We start from the raw sequence: 21,183 nt of genomic DNA on the forward strand, positions 1-21,183 counted from the left end.
TGCATCCTGCATTAATGGGTGATAAGTGGTGGAGGAAGCTTTCAGACAGCGAATGAGGATGTATCAGACACTACAAGATGTTCAGTTGAGCCCAATAATAGACTACACACCATGTGGGCGGTTTTCTGAACGACCATACGGTGAGGAGAAGCCTGTTTCCTCCTCCTGAAGTGGACAAACTGTGGAGTCAAGCATCTCATGTAACTACAGTCATGTTTTCCTCTTATGGTGCCTCAGGATTAAACAGAAATTTGCCCAAAAAGAGTAGAAAACCAACCTCTGATAGCACATCTGATAAAACACATTTCCTCAAACCTTTATCCCAATGAGAAATATCTCAAGACATGCAACTGGAAAAGCTAAATGTATTGAATGTGCAAACTGCACTACATAAGAGAATAGACTGCAAAGATCTAAAAAAGAATAACATCCACATCCACTCACCTGTGGCAGCCTCTTTCTCCGTCCCTCTCTAATGTTGATGCAACCTGTCTATAACAAGTATTCCTCTCGTTCTGCCACTACACACACGTCACCCTCTGTCACCCGGCCCCTGTCCTCCCACCAGTGACGCCAATTAAAGTCTTTGCCCGCGCTAAAGCCGTGACATCAGCGGCCTGGAACACAGCGGCCCATAACCGCTCCAGACGCATTCCCAGAGAGTTCTGTGAAATTACGATAAAAATAGGGCCAGCCCCCCGGCCACCAATTCCTGCCCTCTCTGCGTCTTGCACTGGCACTGGCAGAGCACTAAACAAGTTGGAGAGGAGAGTTGTCAGTATGCTGACACTCGTGGGTGATGATGTGGAAAAAAATACTGGTCAAGGGAGATGGGGGCGTACGTGGAAACCTTTATTGTGATAGGTCGTCAAATAAATATTGTGTTTCCTCATGATTTCACTCAACCGTTAAAGGACTTAAGTGAGTTAAAAGACATTTTTTGCAATGTTTAAAGGTTTTTATTTACCTCAGATTACAAGCAAATTCGATATAACTTCTCTTCAAGATGGCAAACAGAAAGCATCTCTATCCACGACTTGTATGTCCTTTCTAAAACAGGATCAACGGCCTCCTTGCCAGTCCCTGTGCCACAAGGTGACTTTCGTAAACGTCCCAGTGTACAGACTGACTGACAGACAGACAGGATAACTGCCATAGTGGGACTCAGCGTGGCGCCTCCTCTCCTCTCACTGCACTCATCGCTGTCTACCATCTGTAGTTGTAAACCATTTGCGGGGGATCTAGCGTTTGGATGCCAAACAAGTGTGAAATGTTCCGCTCAGGACGTTTCTAATTCCTTGGAAGAGTCCAGAGGATGTTGTGGTGATATCCGGGCACATCGCAGAAGGAAAGGATCAATTAGTCACCACATTAATGATAAACTCATCTCACCTTGCTGCAACACTTATAGATCCGGCCACAGAGGCGGGGCAGCGCGGTCCCAGCAGCAGCAAGGGCTCCAGGCAGCGGGCGAACTCGCTCCTGTAGTCTGTGTTGATCTGGAGGAAGACGGACAGAGAGCAAGTCGTTTAGTCTTCTGTGAAAACAGGTTGAAAATGTGCACTTACTGTACATCTCAGAATCATTCATCAAGGGTTAGACCATACAGTGAAGTCAGTGGAATTCTCTTCCAGTACAGCACATCTCTCATATCATTTCTTATGCTATTAAACTCGAGAAATGAGGAAAAGAAAAGACAAAATACAGAAAATCATGGTTCTGGGCTTTCGAGCCTCAGAGCTGAAAATCTGGTGAAACAGTTGGGAACTAGTGACACAACTGATCAGGCGACTTCTGTGGATCCCACTCTGAGTGTTACCTCCTCCAGCGCCGCGGGAACACTCACTTTGCTGCTCTGAACCGGCTTCAGGCGATGAGGGAGCTTCACGATCCTCTTCAGCCGCTCCATTAGCTGCTGTGGAAGCAAGAACCCGCGGGTGTGAGTCAGTGACCCGCTCCACCTCGCTGAGGCGTGACAGACAGACTCCACTTAGAGACCAATTCAGTCCAGCTGATATGTGATGTCTCTCTCTACCAACTTCTTCAGAACAAACTACAAACTACAAACCCTTCAACACTTAAATTCATTTGTTTTGGTTACAATATTCAGTCTAAATGATGGGTTTTGTTATTTGAATTCTCCTTTTCTCCTTATGTATTGTGCAGTGATTCTGTTAGAATTTTAAAAAACACTTTATTTACATTATGTAATTATTATAATACACGTAGTTCTTGGTTTACGTTCCTCCACTTCCCGCTGTACTCACGTAGCCCATGTCCAGAAACTCAAACCTGTTGGCCGAGCTGAGGAAGGCCGAACACGTGACGAGATGAACCTGAACACATCACAGATTAACAGATTAACACATGGTGTCAGTGATTAACTGACACCATGATGGATTAACACTGATATCAAATCGGATTTAATTCATCCCACAATAAACTACACAAAGTAAAGAAGTAGTGGAATGTAACTAAATACACTTAGTCTACGACAGTTTTGAGATACTTTACTGCTTTACTTCACTTTGCTTTACTTTAGCATTTCAATTTTATGGCATATCAAAGGACTTGAAGGGCCCCAGGCGAAAGGGACCTGGGGGGGCCCCAACACTATTGTCGTTGCTGTGGATGAATATAATCAGCTGTATTCTCGACGCTCGGCAGTTCGATCCCAGTCTTTCCCTCTTCGCCATAGTGTCTGAGGACAAGATACTGAACCTCAAAATTGACGCTTATAGAAAAAGTACTGCCCATAGATGTCCTGTATGAATGTGTGTGTGAAAAGGGATAATTGTGAAAAATTGAACTTTAAAGCGCTTTATAAAAAAGACCATTTACCAATAATACTCCACAACTTTTCTCTGGTCAGATTAAGATTTTACATATAAAAAAAACACAATAAGATTATAAAATACAATAAAAACCCATTTAATTTTGGTGTGTATCCAGGAATTTGTCATTTTCATTGCAGGAGGCTGTTTTTCAACATTTTCACCCTTTAAAAACAAATCCACCATATTTCTGGAACTGTTATCTTTGATATCAGAGAGTGAAATTCGTGCAGCTTGATTGAATTCAGGGCGACTGTTGGGCCTTGGGGCAGGTGTGCACTCTGATGCCTTTCTAGTTTATTATAAGGTCTTTATGTGACTCTACCTGGAGGGTCGGTAAAAGCGCAGTAAGATGTGACAGTTGCTCCTTCAGTGCTTTCTCCTTCTCCTCGTGTTGACTGCAAACACACGAACACACAAACACAAAACACATGAACATGTAACGCTACACCGTCAGCTCCACGCGTGTCCAACTCCACAGGGGATTCAGTTCAGGAGGTGCAGCTGCAGAACAACCCACCCACTCCATATTTCCAGAAGCTAATCTATCCGTCTTCTCGCGTAACAAACACATAAGCAGGGAGACACAGGGCCGGACACACAGGGCCCGACATAAATAGCCTTTAAAGCCCTTCCGGGAACCAAGCCACTGGACGGCTTCCAGGCAACGAGTGAGAGATGGAGGACCATGGGCACAAAAGAAATCTCATTAAAGATCCCCACAGAGTGCAACTCGATACACTCACTCACTCACACGCACTAAATTGTTCTGATTCAATCGTGCACACGTATCACACGGAACGCACAGTGAAAAGATAAAGTGCTCCTAAATGGTTCTCGTTTATTTCTTGCATGTGAGATTGTTGTTATCTGGAAATGGGAGCCTCATAGAAAACTGTAGAAACTATCTCACTCTGGATCACTGGGCTTTCACTTAGGGACCATCAAAAAATTACTATAGCCTCCATGTTAGACTCCAAATCCGCTGATTAGGTTTCATATAAGCTGATTTCGATTTGTAATCATTGTAACTTCTGTTTTCTGCAGAAACAAACTTCCTTCAGTTCTCACCCGGTAAACCTGCTCATGTTTATTTTACATTTATACTCGTGCCAGTACCTGTGAATCTATATGAATATATATTTTATCCTGCAACCTGGTGCAGGACTCTGCCATAGACAAACAGCACAAAGTTAGTTTTATTAGAATTTAGTGCTTCTGATATTTTACATGAACAGTAATATTTCTAAAAATCACACAATTGAAACAGGAACTTATTGATGGTCCCTAAGTGAATATCCAACTGACTTCACCACAATGATAAAACATCTGCATGTGTTTATTTTAAAATAGTGTATCTATCCCACACTGGTTCCTCATTAATCTTCCATGAAATGTAACTGATGTGCAATAATTTGTTCTTAACGACTAATTAGTTGCCAATGGTGGATGACATTAAATCAAACTTTAATGATCCCTCAAGGGATGTTGCACATTTAATTATTTAATTATTTTAGCATTAAATTAATGGTTTTGTGAGGCTGTCAATAAAAGGTAATTTCTTCATTATTTATCACTTTACAGTCTTGTGGCTGCAAACGTAAACAGCTACATCAGAAAGAGTTGAAGAAGGTTTGACATGACAGTAATGGCCACTGCAGGTCCCACAGTTGGTGGAGAATGTGCTGTTTAGATGCAACACGGAGGAAATCTACATATTGCATCCATGTTGCTGCTGTTGACAGTGTAAGTCTATAATTACCAGTTCTTTTCACTTGACTTCATTTTCACTGACAGGACCCAGGTACAAGCTGCCGCCGTGTCCTTGAAACCTGTGATCCCGCTCAAGTGTTTCTAATTCAGCATCACACTTTGTCGAAATGAAAATCCCCCAAGAAAACATGTTTGTTGGAGAGCAAGATTATTTCAGGGGAAGCAGGCAGCAGCTATTCATCACCCAGAGTACAATGCAGCACCATAATAAAAAAGGAAAACGTTTGAAGTGTCCCGGTGATAGCAGCATTATAGCATTCAATTTAGTAACTATTGAGGTTTGTGGCAACAAAAAAGCAAATTTTTTGTTGCCACGTGTAAATCTTTGTATATTTCATTTTACCTCTGAGCTGCTTTCAGCAGAATCTTCTTCCTCTCTGCTAGTTTTTCCTGTCAGGAGAGAAACAGAGAAAACAGCCTCTTTTATTCCTGACACTGCTGTGAAAACGGCCTTGAGTTCTTAACGCCTGAAGAATTTTCAAGATAGTGGAAAAAAAGTAGGTGTGAATTGCACAGTGTGGCGTTTGCTCTGTCTCTTGGCTTGTCCCTCGGAGGAAGGTTCACAGAGACACCCAGTGGCCAAACTGTGCTAATGCTGGAGAAAGGAGCAACTTAACTGCCCACTACAGTCAGACTGAGCCACGTGCCTAATAGATACTACAAATAGATTCTAGCGAGCGTTTGAGTGTGTTGTGTGTATTCACAGTAGACAATAAAATAAAAAATAATAACTTATATATGCATACTATTTTGAGTTTGATATTGATACGTGCAATTCTCCCATAAAGCAAAGTAGAAAGGAATTAGAGGAGCAACTCACAGTCTGCTTTGACTGTGATGATATGAATGACGGCTGCTACAGGTGATTTTATTGGTTTGTTTTTTCATTTGATGTATTTTTGTGCTGTATAACAAATTGAAGTTTCTGTGGTGAGGAATATGTACTTATGGATTTGTATGTTATATATAATGAGCACCAGAATCCTCAAAGAACCTTAAAACAGCAGGTAATCCGCCTGGAAAACCAATGGGCAGTTGAAATGTATTTGTAAATGCAACATCAGACGCTGTTTGAAATGCTAATGTCAGCTCCTGTATTGGTCAGGAGTGTGAGAAGCAGTGTATTTATACACACATCTCATGTAGCGTTCAAGGCCATTGGAAACCAGCATTGATTGAAAAGAAAAAGAAATGCCTGCACTGAATTCAAACCGACTGAACACGTCGGCATCGAACACGTGTAGCTGCACGAAGACGAGGAGAAGTGAACGACCTGTTTCTCCACAGGAAGAATTTTTACGTCTTTACAATCAAGAGGTCAGAATTCAACGGAGATAAATGGAGAGAGACAGAATTTAGATATTTAGACATTATTTTTAATGTAGCTTGCTGTTGATAGCTGCCTATAGTCTCAATGAAAACATACTGTTGATGTATTAGCATATGTTCAAAGAAGAATATGATGTATGTAAGTCTGGAATCCAGCTGTCGATTTAAATAAATGTGGTGGTTTGGAGTCAATGAATATTTGAGGGACATATATTCTGTATGTATCACATCAGGATCGTTGTACAACCTGCAGACTGTTGAAGAGACTGCAGATCGCGTTCTCTTCTTCCTCCACATTTAGACACACTTCTCCGATCATTGATCTCAGCAGGACGATCGCCTCCCGGGCTGAAGTCTGCAGCTCCTTCACCACCTGCAGAGCAAGAGGGGGGGGGGGAGGTGGCTCACTGTCAGCGTCAGTCACTGTGGGAAACTTAACTCACATTCATATGTCATCAGACTTAAAATCTACCTGTTCTGACTTCATTACAGCTTCTCCTGCATCTTAGGACTCGATCAATGATGTTTTTAATTAGGTTGTTATGTTTTCTTGTTGTGTTAATCGGCTTTTTCTACGTTTCTCTCGTGGATTCTCTTTAATCACATCCACCGAGGAGATTATGTTTTCACCACGTGTCTGTTTGTTGCTTCATTTGTCAGCAGGATTATGCAAAAACTATGAAACCGATTTGCTTAGTGGAGGAATGGAGCCTGAGTACGAGAAGAACTTATTACATTGTGGTGAGATTAAGGAACAGATGCAGGATTTTATTTTCACTTTTTTAACATCGAAACATATGTTATTTTTAATATTTTCATTAATTTGTCAGAGACTAATGAACAGATCTTGAATTCATTAAACCATGCATATTTACAGGGCTTGTATTTATTGGTGATTGCAATTTGATGCAGTTCCCAAAAAAATATCTTTATCTAGCAGATTTGAATATCTTTATGGGGGGTCGTTTTTTCCTGCCATATAATCACATGTTCAGTTTATTTCTCTTGAGCTGATGCAAAACGTTAAGAGTAAAATATTTGTTATATTCAAACCCCTAATCCTAACCCACACATAGAATCTCCCCAAACGTAATTTGCATGTATCTCTATTCAATTATAAAATGTTTGAAGTGTTATATTGAAAAACTATATTTAAATTGCCCTTCGATGAGCTAAACTAATTTTGCATAGACCTATGCTGCATTGCACGATGTCAGTGTAGATGAACAGACAGGACTCTCTCACCAGCACAGCCTGGTCCAACATCTCACAGCCCTGCATGTAGGCTGTTTCAATATCAATGCAGTGAGTCCGACTCTCCCTGCGGTAAACAAGCGACAAGTCATTGTCAGACGGTGGAGGAGAATAGAGGAGAGGAGAGGAGACAGACTATATAAGTGATGTATGTGGTGGATTCACTCACACTTGCATGTCTCTGAAGCACTTGATACAAAGCATTGACTTGTTCTCTGTTGAGAAGAGGATGTACGGCTCCTCGTGGAGAGCTGCGGAGACACAGATGCCTTTTTAACTTCAGCCCAAAGGATTTAAGTAACTGAACATATACATAAAACTAAGACACTTGAGTAGAACATGATAGACATGCAGCCAGACAGGAGGTTCAAGCAGAGAACAGGTGGGACAACAGTTCTCCTGACAAACATTCTACCACTGGTGTAATAAAACCTGTCTGGCCTGTAACTCTTCAGGAGTAAAGTGCAGGTGACACTCACAGCACTTCCTGTGTTTGGCTTTAGTGCGTTTGGCCAAGGTGACAATCTCATGATGGGAAAACATTCTGGCCTTGTGAGTCAGCTCCTTGCAGTCGCCGCACAGTGGCTGGCTGCAGGTATTACAGAAGTACATCAGCCCTGCTTCCTGTACAGAAACAAACAAAAAAAAGGTCTGTTTTCAGGTTTGTTTTATTTCTTTACAAACAAAAATTTAATATATCTGATATTTCTGTTACTGTGAGTCGCCAACATTCCTTGGTTAAGCTTTCATATAACATAAGTTGTATCTAATGTCTGTATCTTGTCTATTTGTTCTTTGATGCCGTTATGTCACTAAACATTTACACACAACAGTGTATTAGTACCTTTTTGTTACTTTCCTTGTCACAGTTGGCACACGGGACTGTCTCCTCTGTGTCTGCATTGTTGTCAACAAGAAACCTGAGCAGACGGTCTTCAGGTGGGAGGGCATTATTCCCTTTTACTATGGATGGATATCTGTGGCAAAATGACAATAAGAGAAACTAATGATGTTTGTGCCATTTAAAATATACAAAAAAACTCAATAACCAGACAATAATGTGCAGTAGTTGTTTTTAAAGACAGTGACAGACCTCAAGTTTGAGAAACAAAAACATCTCCATACATCTAACCAACTTTGCTACAAAGTTCCTGAATATAAATCCAGGGAATTTTTCCTAAAATCAAAATATTTGATTTTCACAAGAGGAATTTAAACAACAACCAAGAGCAAATATACGTCTCTGTCTCTGTCTCACAATTGTGCAAGCTCCCCAGTAGAGGACAAATCTACAGGGCCTCAAAATTGTCCAAATTAAAAAAGCAAAATTGAAACAGCAAAGCCATTAACTGTGAAAAATCAAAGAAATCATCAAAGGAACACATCCTATAAAGTCAATACATTAATGAATACCCCTCAAATAATTCATTAATTATACAGTTCCACTTCCAGGTATTTGTAAACTGAGACCGGCTCAACTAATTCACCCTCAATCCAGGTGAGAGGAATAATTGTCCTAAAATCTATGACAATACATTAAATACAAAAACAAAAAACTCTATAGTGTAGCTATACATGTTTTATCATTTAAAACCCTGTATGATTTGGAATATGTTAGATAATATACATTTTTGTATTATATAAAACCCTGTGTGACCGTATAATATTGTAATTATTTTAATAATTTAAAACCCTGTGTGATTTCTTTCTGAGGGAGAAACTCCATTATGTTTGATATTACATTTACAACTCTGTATGATCGTATAATATGTTAGATATAATACTTTTTAAAAAAAAAATGTAATCACGTTAAATATTGTTCATTTTTATGCAGTACCCTGACCAAGCAGAGGAGGGCAGCAGCGACGACTTCCCAGGCCGCCCCACTGTCCCCGAAGAAGAAGACGCGGAAGTTGTGACACACAACACGATCTACTCGAACGTGCGCAGCTGCTGAAGCTTCGACATCTAGAAAGTTCCGGAACAACCATTTCCTCTGCGAACAACAACTCCACAGCGCAGGTGAACAGTTTCTTCTGAAGCGAAACGTTTAAACTCGACGCGTGACAATGTCTGTGATCTCCGAGGAGAGCGTGCGAGGCGGCAGCGTCTTCAAAGACCTCAGCGCCGATGACGAGGACTGGCAGCCCACCGAGATCGAGAGTCTGTGTATGAACTGCTACGAGAACGGCTCGACCCGCCTGCTGCTCACCCGGATCCCCTTCTTCAAAGAGGTCATCGTCAGCTCCTTCCGCTGCGACCACTGCAACTGGTCCAACACCGAGATCCAGTCCGCAGGCCGGATCCAGGACCAGGGCGTGTGCTACAGCCTCAAGGTGCGAACCAAGAAGGACCTGGACCGGGAGGTGGTGAAGGCGGACTCCGCCACCACCAGGATCCCCGAGCTGGAATTTGAAATCCCCCCCTTCACCCAGAAGGGCTCCCTGTCCACCATCGAGGGGCTGTTGGACCGAGCAGTCGCAGGGCTGGAGCAGGACCAAGCTGTCAGGCGGGCCGATCACCCCGAGGTGGCCGAGAAGATAGACGAGTTCATCCAGAAGCTGGTGAAGCTGAAAGATGTCGAGAGTGAGTTCACTCTGGTGATCGAGGACCCGTCCGGCAACAGTTTTGTGGAGAACCCGCGGGCCCCTCAGAAGGATGAGGCCCTCACCTTGTCCTTTTTCAAGCGGACGATGCAGCAGGAGATGCAGCTGGGAATCAGGGCTGATGACGACCTGGACGAGGAGCCAGCAGGCAGTGACCTGGACACCATGAGAAACGAGGTTCTGGTCTTCAACACCAACTGCCCAGAATGCAACGCGCCCGCCTCCACCAACATGAAGCTCGTCCAGATCCCTCACTTCAAGGAGGTCATCATCATGGCCACCAACTGCGACAGCTGCGGCCACCGGACCAATGAGGTGAAGTCGGGTGGCGCCACGGAGGATCAGGGCACCAAGATCACCCTGCACATCACCGACCCCTCAGACATGAGCCGAGACCTGCTCAAGTCGGAGACGTGCTTCGTCCTCATCCCGGAGCTGGACTTTGAGCTGGGGATGGCAGCGCTCGGCGGGAAGTTCACCACCCTGGAGGGGCTGCTAAAAGACATCAAGGACCTGATTGTCTCCAAAAACCCCTTCATCTGCGGCGACAGCGTGGCCTCCGATCGGATGCAGAAGCTGGCCGAGTTCGGAGAGAAGATAGAGGATGTCATCGCGGTGAGAAGGGACGTCCACCTCATCCTGGACGACCCGGCAGGGAACAGCTACATGCAGAACGTGTACGCCCCTGATCCTGATCCTGAGATGACTTATGAGCGGTACACTCGCACGTTTGAGCAGAATGAAGATCTCGGTCTGAACGGCATGATGACGGAGGGATACCAGGAAGAGAAGTCAACAGACAGCACTCACTGAATGGACTAAACAAGTCGTTAGATGACGTCTTGATAGAAACCTTGTGTAATTATCTTACTCCATATTTTCTGTCATTTTCATACACTTTAAGTTTAATTTACATACGGGCTGAGAGGTTGTTGTTTATAGAGCAGTTAAGGGAATTGTAAGTTACCCCGAATGCATATTTATGTGAAAATAATTTAAAAAACACATCAGTAACCTAATTTGTACAAAAACAGAGGGAAGCTGTTGATAAAGGTGTTTATTTGCATTCTCGTATCATCCCAGAAGATGGCGCACTGTCCTCACCTCTGATTTAAAAAAAGGCTTCTTTTCTTTCAGCGGACCACACACTGTGTGACCAAAGTAATCTTCTTATTCACCTGCGAGCATGAGATTGTCTCAATAAAGCGATATCGTAATTGATACTTTAGCTCTGCTCTTTGATTTGGCAGATGTTGAAAGACGGCAGATAAGGTTTGCGTTTAGGTGTAAAAGACAAATTTTCTGCTCTAATCTGCATAATTAGTCGTCAGAAAACCCGGAATTTTTATTTCTCTGTGAGCAGACTCTAAAAAATGGGTGTTTGTGTGGATTTATGGGAAAAGTTTGTTATTGTGTTGGTGTAAATAAAAGCTCAGACTGCTTTAACTATCAATTCTTTCCAAGAACTTGTTTGAATCTTTCTAGAGAGCCTATATGAGCTCAGGGGAAAAGGTTTAAGAAAACAAGAGTGAGGTCAAATATTTAAAAAAGATGTGGCCCTGTAAATATAATCGGGTGCTAAAAACACGTAGCTCACTTTGCAAGTTCAAAGTATGTTTATAAACAAGGTGATGAATACAAAACTGAGATGGATATATTTGAATCATAAACATACAGCTTAGTCAATTTAATTCTGAGTATAAAAGGTTTTGTTTCAGCCTAAACTTTTTTGGGTCTACATGCTTTATTTATCTTTTGGTAACTTTTGCTTTAATGATAAGTACAAAATGTCTTGTGGAGATTGAACATGTGGACCAAAATAAAAGTTTTCAAGGGTGGCATGATCCTCAGATTCCTTGTTTGATTGAACTACATCCAAAGATATCAGTTTCCAAAGAGATTTAAATTAGCTGTTTGTCTAACTGTGTTTCAGCTGTACTGATCCCCCCCCACTGTGTGTGTTTTATCTCGTTTTCATAGCAACGTGGATCTATTGTGTTCTACTAATAGCACAGTAGTGAATTCCTAGATTACACGGTTCTTGAGAGAGCAGCTGTTAGCGGGGCTGTAGCTCCTGATAGAAATAGTAGCTGCCAGGCAACGGGCCCCTGGAGCCTGAGCCCCGGACTACAGAGCTCAGCGGCTCTGTGCCCACTGGATTATTTCCATATAGAAAACCTCAGCGCAGGTGAACATGAAGTAGCTGTGAGGCAGACGGGGAGGTCGCCTGAGGTTCAGTCGTAGTTTGTCTGAATAATTTATGATTCAGTTTAAGAATGCAGCTAATGCTTAAACCTGTGGAAGTGGGAAAAGAATCAAACATATCCTCAGACGAAAAACAGTATTTTGAGAAGACATCTCTGTGTTTTAGCAGAATCTGAACCCAGAAGCTCAGGGAGTGTTTAATCAGTTCTCAGTCTGAAGTCTCCGTCTACTGACACATTCAGAAGAGCCGCATGCCTCCACTTACAGTCCCCCTAAATTCAATGAAGCCTTAAAGCTAAGCCAACAAAACAATGCAGATCATGAAATCAGAATCTCCATTGCAGAAGGATGATAGGTTGATAATAACCACCCTATGAAACTACAGTTAAATCTGTTAAATTCTGATTTTTAGTTTGAATAGCATCAAATTTCACATTCTCATAGATATCAGTCCCCTAAACATGTATGGTTTTATCATCAAGATCCATGAATTATTCAATGAGAAATCTGAAAATACCAGACTTCACAGTGATAAAGAAAGAAAACTACAGGATCCCCCCCCCCCCCCCCCCCCCCCCCCTTAGTCTAGATCCGCACCAGAATTAAATCGATGTTTTCCTTGCTCATGTCCCATCCTTCCACCAAGTTTCCTGGAAATCCATTCAGCAGTTTTTTATATAATCTTGATAACAAATAAACGGACAGGGACAAAAACATAATGTCCTCAGAGGACATCACCATATCTAAGAAACTTGATATGAACAACTGAGAAAAATGTAGTGACAGCACATTTTCACTTTCTTGTCGTACACACACACACAAGAGAATCCACAAAAGCTAGTTCAAGTCGCATCTGATGCAGCAGAAAATATTTCAGGTTTAACATCGTGCATTAGAGGTCAATTACATCCCTATGTGTTTCGATGGGTGACAGTTATTACCGCAGACCTGAAGGTGACTGTAAAATCACGAGTCCCTCCTTAATAGGGGATGAAATAGATTGGTATCATGTGACTGCTTTTGATTGCCATAAGCTGCTGGCACCGGTGGCAAATGCCAGAACGCTTTGTTTGCTGTGCGACCGGTCTTAGTGGTGTTGAGGCCAAGGGCTAAATCAGAGACACGGGATGACCCTGCAGCTGTTAGAGCCACTCAGTGCTGCCCTGCCCACGCCAGGCCAGCAGAGGGTCACTGAGCAGAAACACAGTGACTTGACTCTCTCTCAAACCAATTGGGTTCTCCCCCAAATCTACCGCATGAACCGAACCAATCTACTAATCACCTTAAGTGGAACAAATCCCTTTGAGCCACGCTGCCCAAGACTGGGGCCTGAGGGAAGACTATGGCCTCGTGCATGAAGAAAAATATTATTTTACTCCAGGAATTTAAACTGCTGAGTCACGCTTGAGCAATTTGAGATCACCAATTTCATCATGATACAGTACAAGCTGTGGGAGGTCAATTTTCCACCAATAACAGTCAATCCTTGACATCTGACCTCCATATTTCAGGTGAGATATCAAGACTCAGACTAAACACTGTGTTTTTTTCTTTAACTTATTATGAGTCATAGACTGCACGTAAAAACAGACAACATGACAGCTCCCCAAATGTAAAACCAAAGCACCTGGTGGCTGGCTGCAGTATAGGTGGTAAATCCTGCCTCCTCCATGTTAATGAATAGGACATGGACCTAACTAGAAATAAATCAAAGTACACATTAAATAGTTTCTTTCTCAATTATGGTTTCTGTAATTTTAGGTAGTTCTTATCACACTAATATACAGTATGTTCAAGGTCTCATGTTTCTGGTAAGTTTGGTTCTAATGAGTTATTTGATGTTATATAAAAAGGGGGTGAGACGTCATGGTTGACAGCTGAGACTGACTCGTGATTGGTCGAGCATGTGTATCAACTGGACCTCACGACCTCGGTTTCATCCCCTGATCGCTAATGCTCGAGAGTCTGGCTCCGAGTGTGCAGCGTTGGTTTCTGGGATATTTTAGCTTCATTTCTGCATAGTGGAAAGAAGTGGAAACAAGTCGGCCATCTTTATGGAGTCTATAGTTTGAACATATAAGGAAATGTTTTTAGGCTTAAATTGTCCAGAATTCAAGACTTTTCCATTGCTCTCATGATTTATAACTTACATGCAGCCTAAATGGTTCCTCATCAACCTCCCAGTGCTATTCCTTACCCACAGAGGGGGCAGCTGAGACGGTTGTCACTGGTCCGGCCTCGCAGGCAGCGGGCACAGAAGATGTGGTAGCAGTCCAGCAGACACGGGGACTGGTACTGCTCGTGGCACAGGTGACACATGAGGGGGTGGACGCTCGTACAGTCCACGTTATACTGATGATCCAAACTGGTGAAGATTCCTCCGGCCATCTGTAAACACAGTGTGTGAATATTTAAAGACTGCGAGCGTGTGTCAAGTGATTGACGTTTTTTTAAAAGGCCACATCATCCCATCACTAAACAATGAATCCTCAGCATGGTGTTGAATTACAGTCCAAATAGAAGAGAGGCTAAGCCGACATGACATGAAACACTTTGATCAAAAGAGTCATATATTATCCGAAATAAACAAGAGGAACTTTTTTCTTTTTCATTTACCTTCTCAGATGTGTGATACGTGGTCAAGACCCTCAGCGACAACACATAGTCCAAAGATGGCAAGAAAATAACATCACAAACATTATCCACACTGAAAATTCTAACAAAACTTACTGTAAATGCAGTATGTCAGTGTGGAGAAAGCAGAGAGCCACTGTCTTACCTTTCAGTGGTGCTATCAGCTACCCCCAGCAGGAATGACAGCAATGCAGAAACTCTTCAATAGTAGGCTGGTGGGGTCCCGCTGCCAGGCAGCTGACAGCACCCACCTAATGCCAGCCCCCAAGTGTTGCCAGAGAGCGAGAGGGACATTTAATATTGCTGTCCCATACTTTTTGTATTACTGCGAATACAGTTGTCCTGTCACTAATGTCTGCTATTAAGTCTTGGACATCATAGCAGAGTGAATGGAGGGCAGGGGGTGGACACAACAGCAGTGTACTTACTGTAATACGTTAACAGGAATGCTTTCAACTTGTCATATAAAGGATTGTTTTCAAGCACTTTGTAAAGTGTGTTGGCAAAGTGCTACATAAATTAAACGTTTGGTTGTGATGCATAAAAACAATGACGTTAATTTCACTACTATAAAACAAAAGATGTATTGTCCATAATACCTCGAGAGCAAAGAACTGAAAGTGATTACTTTGTAATAATTTCACATTCCTGACATAGTGTGTATAATATATAATGTGATGTGAGTCATAAATACATATTTTATCACTACATAACTGCTACTGTAGTATTACTAAGCTATTCCTATTATTATATTATTATCATGCTGTCGTCAATCAATCAATCTATCTGTCTATCTATCTATCTATCTATCTATCTCTCTATCTATCTATCTATCTATCTAGTTGTCATGGAGATGACTTGGCACATATTAGTGTGGTACATGATTCTTATTGTTTCCATTTATTAAAGCTTATATACATCTTAACATTTTATGTTTTATTTTACGTATTTCTTAGTTACAATGAGTTTTTACTTTAAAGCCTTCATTTGTGGGTGTTTCCGATTAGGCTTCTAGAGTCCTCACATTATTTTATTGTATTTGTACACAAACAATAACAATCTGTTGAATCTTAAAATAGAAGCTAATTTATGTGGTTAAATAAATTAGCTTAATTAGCTTCAGGTTGATTAATGACTGTTTTGGCAGCAATTTGCCAGAAAATAAAACATTTCGAAAGTTGTTGTTCTGTTATTAAAACTGTCTGAGACACCAGTGAAGTTTGTTATTTGAAAATTGCGTCTAAATCCACGCGTGTAGCCCGTAAACCGCGTTAAACTACGCTACTTCGCTTACCTGTCACTTGAGCCGCTTCCTAGTCGATCCCAGATAACTCGATGAGAGAGCGCTCGCTCGATCGATTTGGCGGCGCGGTATTAAACCTCCTGCGCAACCTTCCCCCTTCCTTTTAGCTGAACGTGTCAGCCATGGCCCCGCCGGTGAGTAGACACACGGTCGAATAAACCTCCTCACACGGTGTATTTCAGCTTCTCTTCCACATCCGCACGATTCGGTTCCATCTACCGTCACTACTGTTCGTGTCGGTGGCGGGTGGAACGCGTAGTTTCGCCTTGTTTACTCTGTCGACGAGCACCACGTTGGGGCTAGCTCCCCGTGCTAACGCTAGCTAGCTGCGGTTAGCCGTGTGCTGCACGTCGCAAAGTGTTATGGGGGATTAAACGGGCAGATGCACAGTTAGGAGTTCACTTATTAGTATTAAAGTTGTTATACGAACAAAGTTAACTTGTCGATTTGAAGTCACGTGTGATGTGATGGTCGTTTTGAGTGAGTTTTAATAACCAACATGCAGGTTAGTAAAACCAGTCGTACCAGAAAAGACAGGTGGTCAAGAAACAGGGTGGAAAGAGGAAGTCTATCTATACATATATCTCTCTATCTCTTTATCTATCGATCCAATGCATTACTGATGTTTGCACATATTTATATTTTTCCTATAACTCTTAAAGCACGGTATTTGTAGCAGAAGGCAAAGTAAAAATGTCATTGTACAGGACTCTATATATGACAAATAAAACCTTTTGAACCATCTGTATATCTATATGTCTATACATATATCTTTCAATCTCTATCTATTTGTCTATCTATCCCTCTATCTGTATCTCTACCTCTCTGTCTATTTATCGCTATCTGTGTATCTATATCTCTTTATCTGTCTGTCTATCCATCTGTCAATCTGCACAGTGTCATTAGTGAAAATACACATGAAGATTCACAGTTATGAGCTCTCTACGTTATTTGCAAATTAATTTAACGTGTTCTGTTGAAGTCACATGATGTGATGGTCGTTTCTGTGAGTTTTAACCACTTTGCATTTTTCCCTCGCTCCAGAAAAGACAGGTGGTCAAGAAACAGGGTGGAAAGAGGAAGAAGCAGATCCTGAAGTTCACCCTGGACTGCACTCACCCTGTGGAAGATGGCATCATGGACGCTGCCAACTTTGTGAGTATAGCAGTTCAGACATAACAGGAGAGTCATAAAAGTAAGAGGCCACTTTCCCATTCACCTGAATGTGGTAGTGGTCTCAGACTTGAAGGCCCCACAGAGAGTGACAGCTTGTTGATCAGTAAACAGCAGCTGTCAGACACAAGCCCAGTGTTTAACAATGCTGTCACATCAGTGGGATCCTTCCTGAGTCACTGGAGGTGATGTCCAGTCAGTTCATCACGATCAAACTATAATCCAGTGTAGTTTATATGGCAACTAACAAGATGTCAACTAAAACAACCCTTATAAACATAAGTCTTTAAATCCGTCACTGTACAAATTCTATAAATGGATATGAATATCAACTATTGTAGTATATATGGATATCAATCTTCTGACTTTATTCTGAATAAGACATTACCCTGATTTATGGTAACATGAGTTGCTCTTAGAATATTCCCTTCATATTTCTGTTTACATGTCACAGAGTATAGTCTGAGTTCTCAAGCCAACATTACCTCTAACTACTTGCTCACATTCAAACCCAGGGCAAGCAGTTGGTACCAGCTGCATTTCAATGTTGCATATTGCTGTGAAAACTGAATACACAACTTGGGCCCGTCAAGCTGGGTTAGGACAAAAAAGGTTAAATGATGTTTGGGCTCAGCTTTGTTCACGTTTGCTGGGCTAACTACTTGTTTTACATAGCACGCGTTTTTAATCAGGCTGTGATGCGACATGATGGGATTATCATGCAAATAAAGGGTTGCTAGTATGCTAACTCTAGCACGCTCACGATCCTTTTTTTTAAGGTTGTTGTGAAAAAAGTGACCATAATACATTGGAATGATATTAAACTAAGATTTTTTTGGAGTATTAATGGAGAAAATACTACATTTGTGGATCTCTCTCCCAACTTGCCGGTGATTCGCAAGGCATTCTGGGTACCCCTCCATTTGAAGTGAGGGTCTGAAAAAAATCTCCATTTGGAGGTGTATAAGGCCCCACCCCTTAGCCCTAGCCCTCCGTACTAACAGGTATTGGAACAACCTACAACCTACCCCTACACGTGAACGTGCAAAACGAAGGGGTAGGGCCAAGGGGTGAAATGGGATTGGGCCTAAAAGAATGCCACACTGACCTCCAGTCATGAACGTCCCGCGGCTGTCAGAAGGGACAAATCGGGTCTAAAATCAGCCTGATTATCCTCTAGTGTGCAGCAGCCTTTAATCTGAGTATGATCTTATTCCGTTTAAGGTAGACTGAATACGCTGTTATGTGGCAGTTTCTACTGTCAGTGTGTGACTTGTTGTTTTCTCTGCAACTACAGGAGCAGTACCTGCAGGAGCGCATCAAGGTGAACGGCAAAGCTGGAAACCTTGGAGGTGGAGTGGTTTCCATCGAGAGGAGCAAGAGCAAAATTGCTGTGAACTCTGAAGTTCCCTTCTCTAAGAGGTACAAAATAAGCTGCAACTCATAGCTGTCAGTTAGTTATGTTTCATCAGTTGAAGTAGTACTTTATTTTTTTTTAACTAATCAGTCACGTTTGAAATTCTAGAAATTCTCAACCACTGTTCTGTGCAATGCTCGCTACTGGGACACAAACATGCTTGGGTGTAAAAAGTGCAGTTTTGTATATAAGAGAGGAGAAGGCAAAGCTTCACTGAAAAAATGGAAGTATTTTAAGTAATTTAAAAAGTCCCTTTTGTTTAATATTATTGACGTATCCACAACAGTTAAGTAAAAGACAAAAATAAAAAGGCACCAAACAAAGACGGCTTAAATTTTTTATTACAAATAATAGTGATGCTGCCCAAAATGTCAGCTGAGTACACAAACCCTCCGAGACTTCACATGTGGCTGTGAAATATTTGTGGTTTGTTACGTAATGGAAAAAGCTGTGTTCGGCTTTTTTCTCACTCCACATAGCACAGATACACAAGTTGGGAACACCACCACCAGAGGGTGACGCTACCATTTTGATTCTTACATGGACCACTTCATATTTACCAGTAGGATGTTGGTACTCGGGTATCTACTAGTAATGCATATAATAAACTTTATTTGTATAAATCTTTACTTACAAAAATTATAACTGCCTAACAAAGAATAAATGGAGTTTAAAGGACAGAAATTAAATCAAGAGATTGTCAGTCGACAACAGTGGGGAATAAAATGAGGTTACACACAAAATAAAACACAGCTTTTGTCAAACATTTATCAAAGCTGTGCTATTTAAAAAAATAAATTAAGTTTAAGAAGATATTTTAACGGTGTCTGCCATTTTAATAATCTGAATTTTATAGTTTACAAAGCTATAAATGTGATAAAATATTACGTAATTGATCTTGATACATTTAGCTAAGTTTTAAACATTCCATCAGGAGTTAAAATTTGTTTTGGCAGCATGCACAGTTTGTCATTTCTCCATTTGTTGTAGTTCTTCTCAGTGAATCAGATATTGGTACCTTTTTAATAAAACTACAAACAAGATGTTTTTTGTAGTATTTGGTTTGTTGATGTGGGTAGTATAAATCGAAAACTATACGATCAAGAGGACCAGCTTGAAACTGATGGCCTACAAAAACCCTGGTCAGAGTTTATCATTGTACACTCAGTCTCTGTAGTTTGAGAGATAACTTTGTGTTTCTAGGGTGTTTCTGTACTCGGCTACTTCACCTTATCTTCAATTATTGTGTCAAATATTTAAAAACAAAATCCTGACTTTAGTGCATCTGAGGTAAAAATTAGCCGATTCCCAATTGAATAGATTGTGAAAATGTATTGTATATTAAACATTATTATACCCCTCTGTTAATTTGTATACCCCTCTGTTCTCTTTCAGGTACTTGAAATATCTGACCAAGAAGTATCTGAAAAAGAACAACCTCAGGGACTGGTTGAGAGTCGTGGCCAACACCAAGGAGAGCTACGAGCTGCGCTACTTCCAGATCAACCAGGATGAAGAGGAGGAGGAAGAGGAAGATTAAACCTAAGACCACTTTTAATAAAAGTTCAAAATAAGGTGGAAAAAGTGTCTCCTCCTATTTTTTATGTTTTATTTTAATGGTTTGATTTAATTTCCTCCCTGGGTATCACACACACGATCTCAGACCCCATCGGGTATCACATGTCGCCGAACTGGCCTCTGGGGGCAGCGTCCAATATTCTCCTGATGTAGACGGATATCAAAACCATCTTCCATTAGCCGAACACGATTTATCACTCGACTAGTTTCTTTTATGACAAGTTGAACGTTTCTCCACACAAACACTGATACTTGTTTTAGGTGTTTTAGGTCCAGATGACATTATTTAAACTAATAAAACCTAACTTCATATGAATACAGATCGATTAAAAAGCAGAGAGACACGACATTTCAGTCAATGTTTTCTGCTTCTTTAGCTCTTGGACTGTACCTGCAGATAAGTGTTTTTAAAGTGCTTCTGGAGTCGAAACCTTCTCCCTCTTACTCATTCTGTATATTCACATTTAGTATCTCGTCAGAGATGACACAACACTCAACACTCGTTATTATTTTTAAATGATTTAGAGCCGTAATAAACAATCTAATTGAAGTGGACACATATCAGTAACATAGCCGACTATACTATCGGTTTACTTTTGTTTTAAGATGCTTTTATCTGAATCGAGACGGCAAATGAGAAAATTTAACTTGTTTTTTGTTACCTATAAGCAGAAATTGGCCCCAACAAATTCAATTACGGGAACATACAATTTTAAAAGTGGGTGAATGTGTTTCAATGACCAGAAGAGATAAACAGTTATACTGGACAGACGTAATGAACAAGCCACGATAAATGAAACGGCTCCAATTCTGAACAACGAACACAAAGGAAATGGACGTTCACACGCAGCTGTTGGATTTGTGTATCTTACGATAAGGAAAGTGAAGCTGGAAGTCATCGCTCTCTGTGGGGCATCCAGCTGTGGTAACCTTGACAACAGTTAGACCACTGGCAGGCAGGACTCCTCAGCATGAAGTCATTAGGCTGCAGTTCTCTCTCTCTGTGTGTGTGTGTGTGTGTTGGGGGGAAAGAAGCCGAAAGTTGGCAAAATAAAGGATGAAAATATTTTTACTCTG

General features: G+C 41.4%; 3 protein-coding genes and 1 long non-coding RNA gene across 10 annotated transcripts in view; 3 read left to right on the forward strand and 1 right to left on the reverse strand.

The window, feature by feature from the left end:
- The window catches only part of LOC117762015, a 17,151-nt gene extending 12,255 nt beyond the window's left edge, over positions 1-4,896 (forward strand). Inside the window, exon 3 of the long non-coding RNA XR_004613917.1 lies at positions 4,886-4,896. This is a non-coding gene — a long non-coding RNA (uncharacterized LOC117762015). The remainder of the gene's footprint in view (positions 1-4,885) is intronic.
- rnf207a (ring finger protein 207a) overlaps positions 1-16,041 on the reverse strand; it is a 19,429-nt gene extending 3,388 nt beyond the window's left edge. Inside the window, exons 1-13 of one of the 7 annotated variants that reach the window (XM_034586434.1) lie at positions 14,781-15,341; positions 14,618-14,648; positions 14,199-14,389; positions 8,035-8,167; positions 7,670-7,814; positions 7,360-7,441; positions 7,182-7,257; positions 6,184-6,309; positions 4,951-4,997; positions 3,160-3,232; positions 2,268-2,336; positions 1,847-1,915; positions 1,393-1,499 (exon numbers count right to left, since the gene is read on the reverse strand). In XM_034586434.1, the coding sequence (XP_034442325.1) occupies positions 1,393-1,499; positions 1,847-1,915; positions 2,268-2,336; positions 3,160-3,232; positions 4,951-4,997; positions 6,184-6,309; positions 7,182-7,257; positions 7,360-7,441; positions 7,670-7,814; positions 8,035-8,167; positions 14,199-14,389 (1,118 nt within the window). In that variant the 5' untranslated portion in view covers positions 14,618-14,648; positions 14,781-15,341. Of the gene's footprint in view, positions 1-1,392; positions 1,500-1,846; positions 1,916-2,267; positions 2,337-3,159; positions 3,233-4,950; positions 4,998-6,183; positions 6,310-7,181; positions 7,258-7,359; positions 7,442-7,669; positions 7,815-8,034; positions 8,168-9,027; positions 9,162-14,198; positions 14,390-14,617; positions 14,649-14,780; positions 15,342-15,929 lie in introns of those variants that run through there. The other 6 variants (XM_034586436.1, XM_034586437.1, XM_034586433.1 and 3 more) reach the window with 6 other exon arrangements.
- On the forward strand, positions 9,035-11,249 carry zpr1 (ZPR1 zinc finger). Its single transcript, XM_034586440.1, has one exon. It carries the CDS (start codon positions 9,260-9,262, stop codon positions 10,607-10,609), a length of 1,350 nt encoding a protein of 449 aa, XP_034442331.1. The 5' UTR covers positions 9,035-9,259; the 3' UTR covers positions 10,610-11,249.
- On the forward strand, positions 15,984-20,112 carry rpl22 (ribosomal protein L22). The gene is made up of 4 exons (XM_034586443.1): positions 15,984-16,072; positions 16,983-17,093; positions 18,409-18,533; positions 19,924-20,112. The coding sequence occupies exons 1-4, from the start codon at positions 16,061-16,063 to the stop codon at positions 20,066-20,068; spliced, it is 393 nt and encodes a 130-aa protein (XP_034442334.1). The 5' UTR covers positions 15,984-16,060; the 3' UTR covers positions 20,069-20,112.
- Positions 20,113-21,183: the final 1,071 nt, after the last annotated feature.

The sequence above is a fragment of the Hippoglossus hippoglossus genome, chromosome 5 (assembly GCF_009819705.1).
Source record: "Hippoglossus hippoglossus isolate fHipHip1 chromosome 5, fHipHip1.pri, whole genome shotgun sequence".
NCBI classification, from domain to species: Eukaryota; Metazoa; Chordata; class Actinopteri; order Pleuronectiformes; family Pleuronectidae; genus Hippoglossus; species Hippoglossus hippoglossus.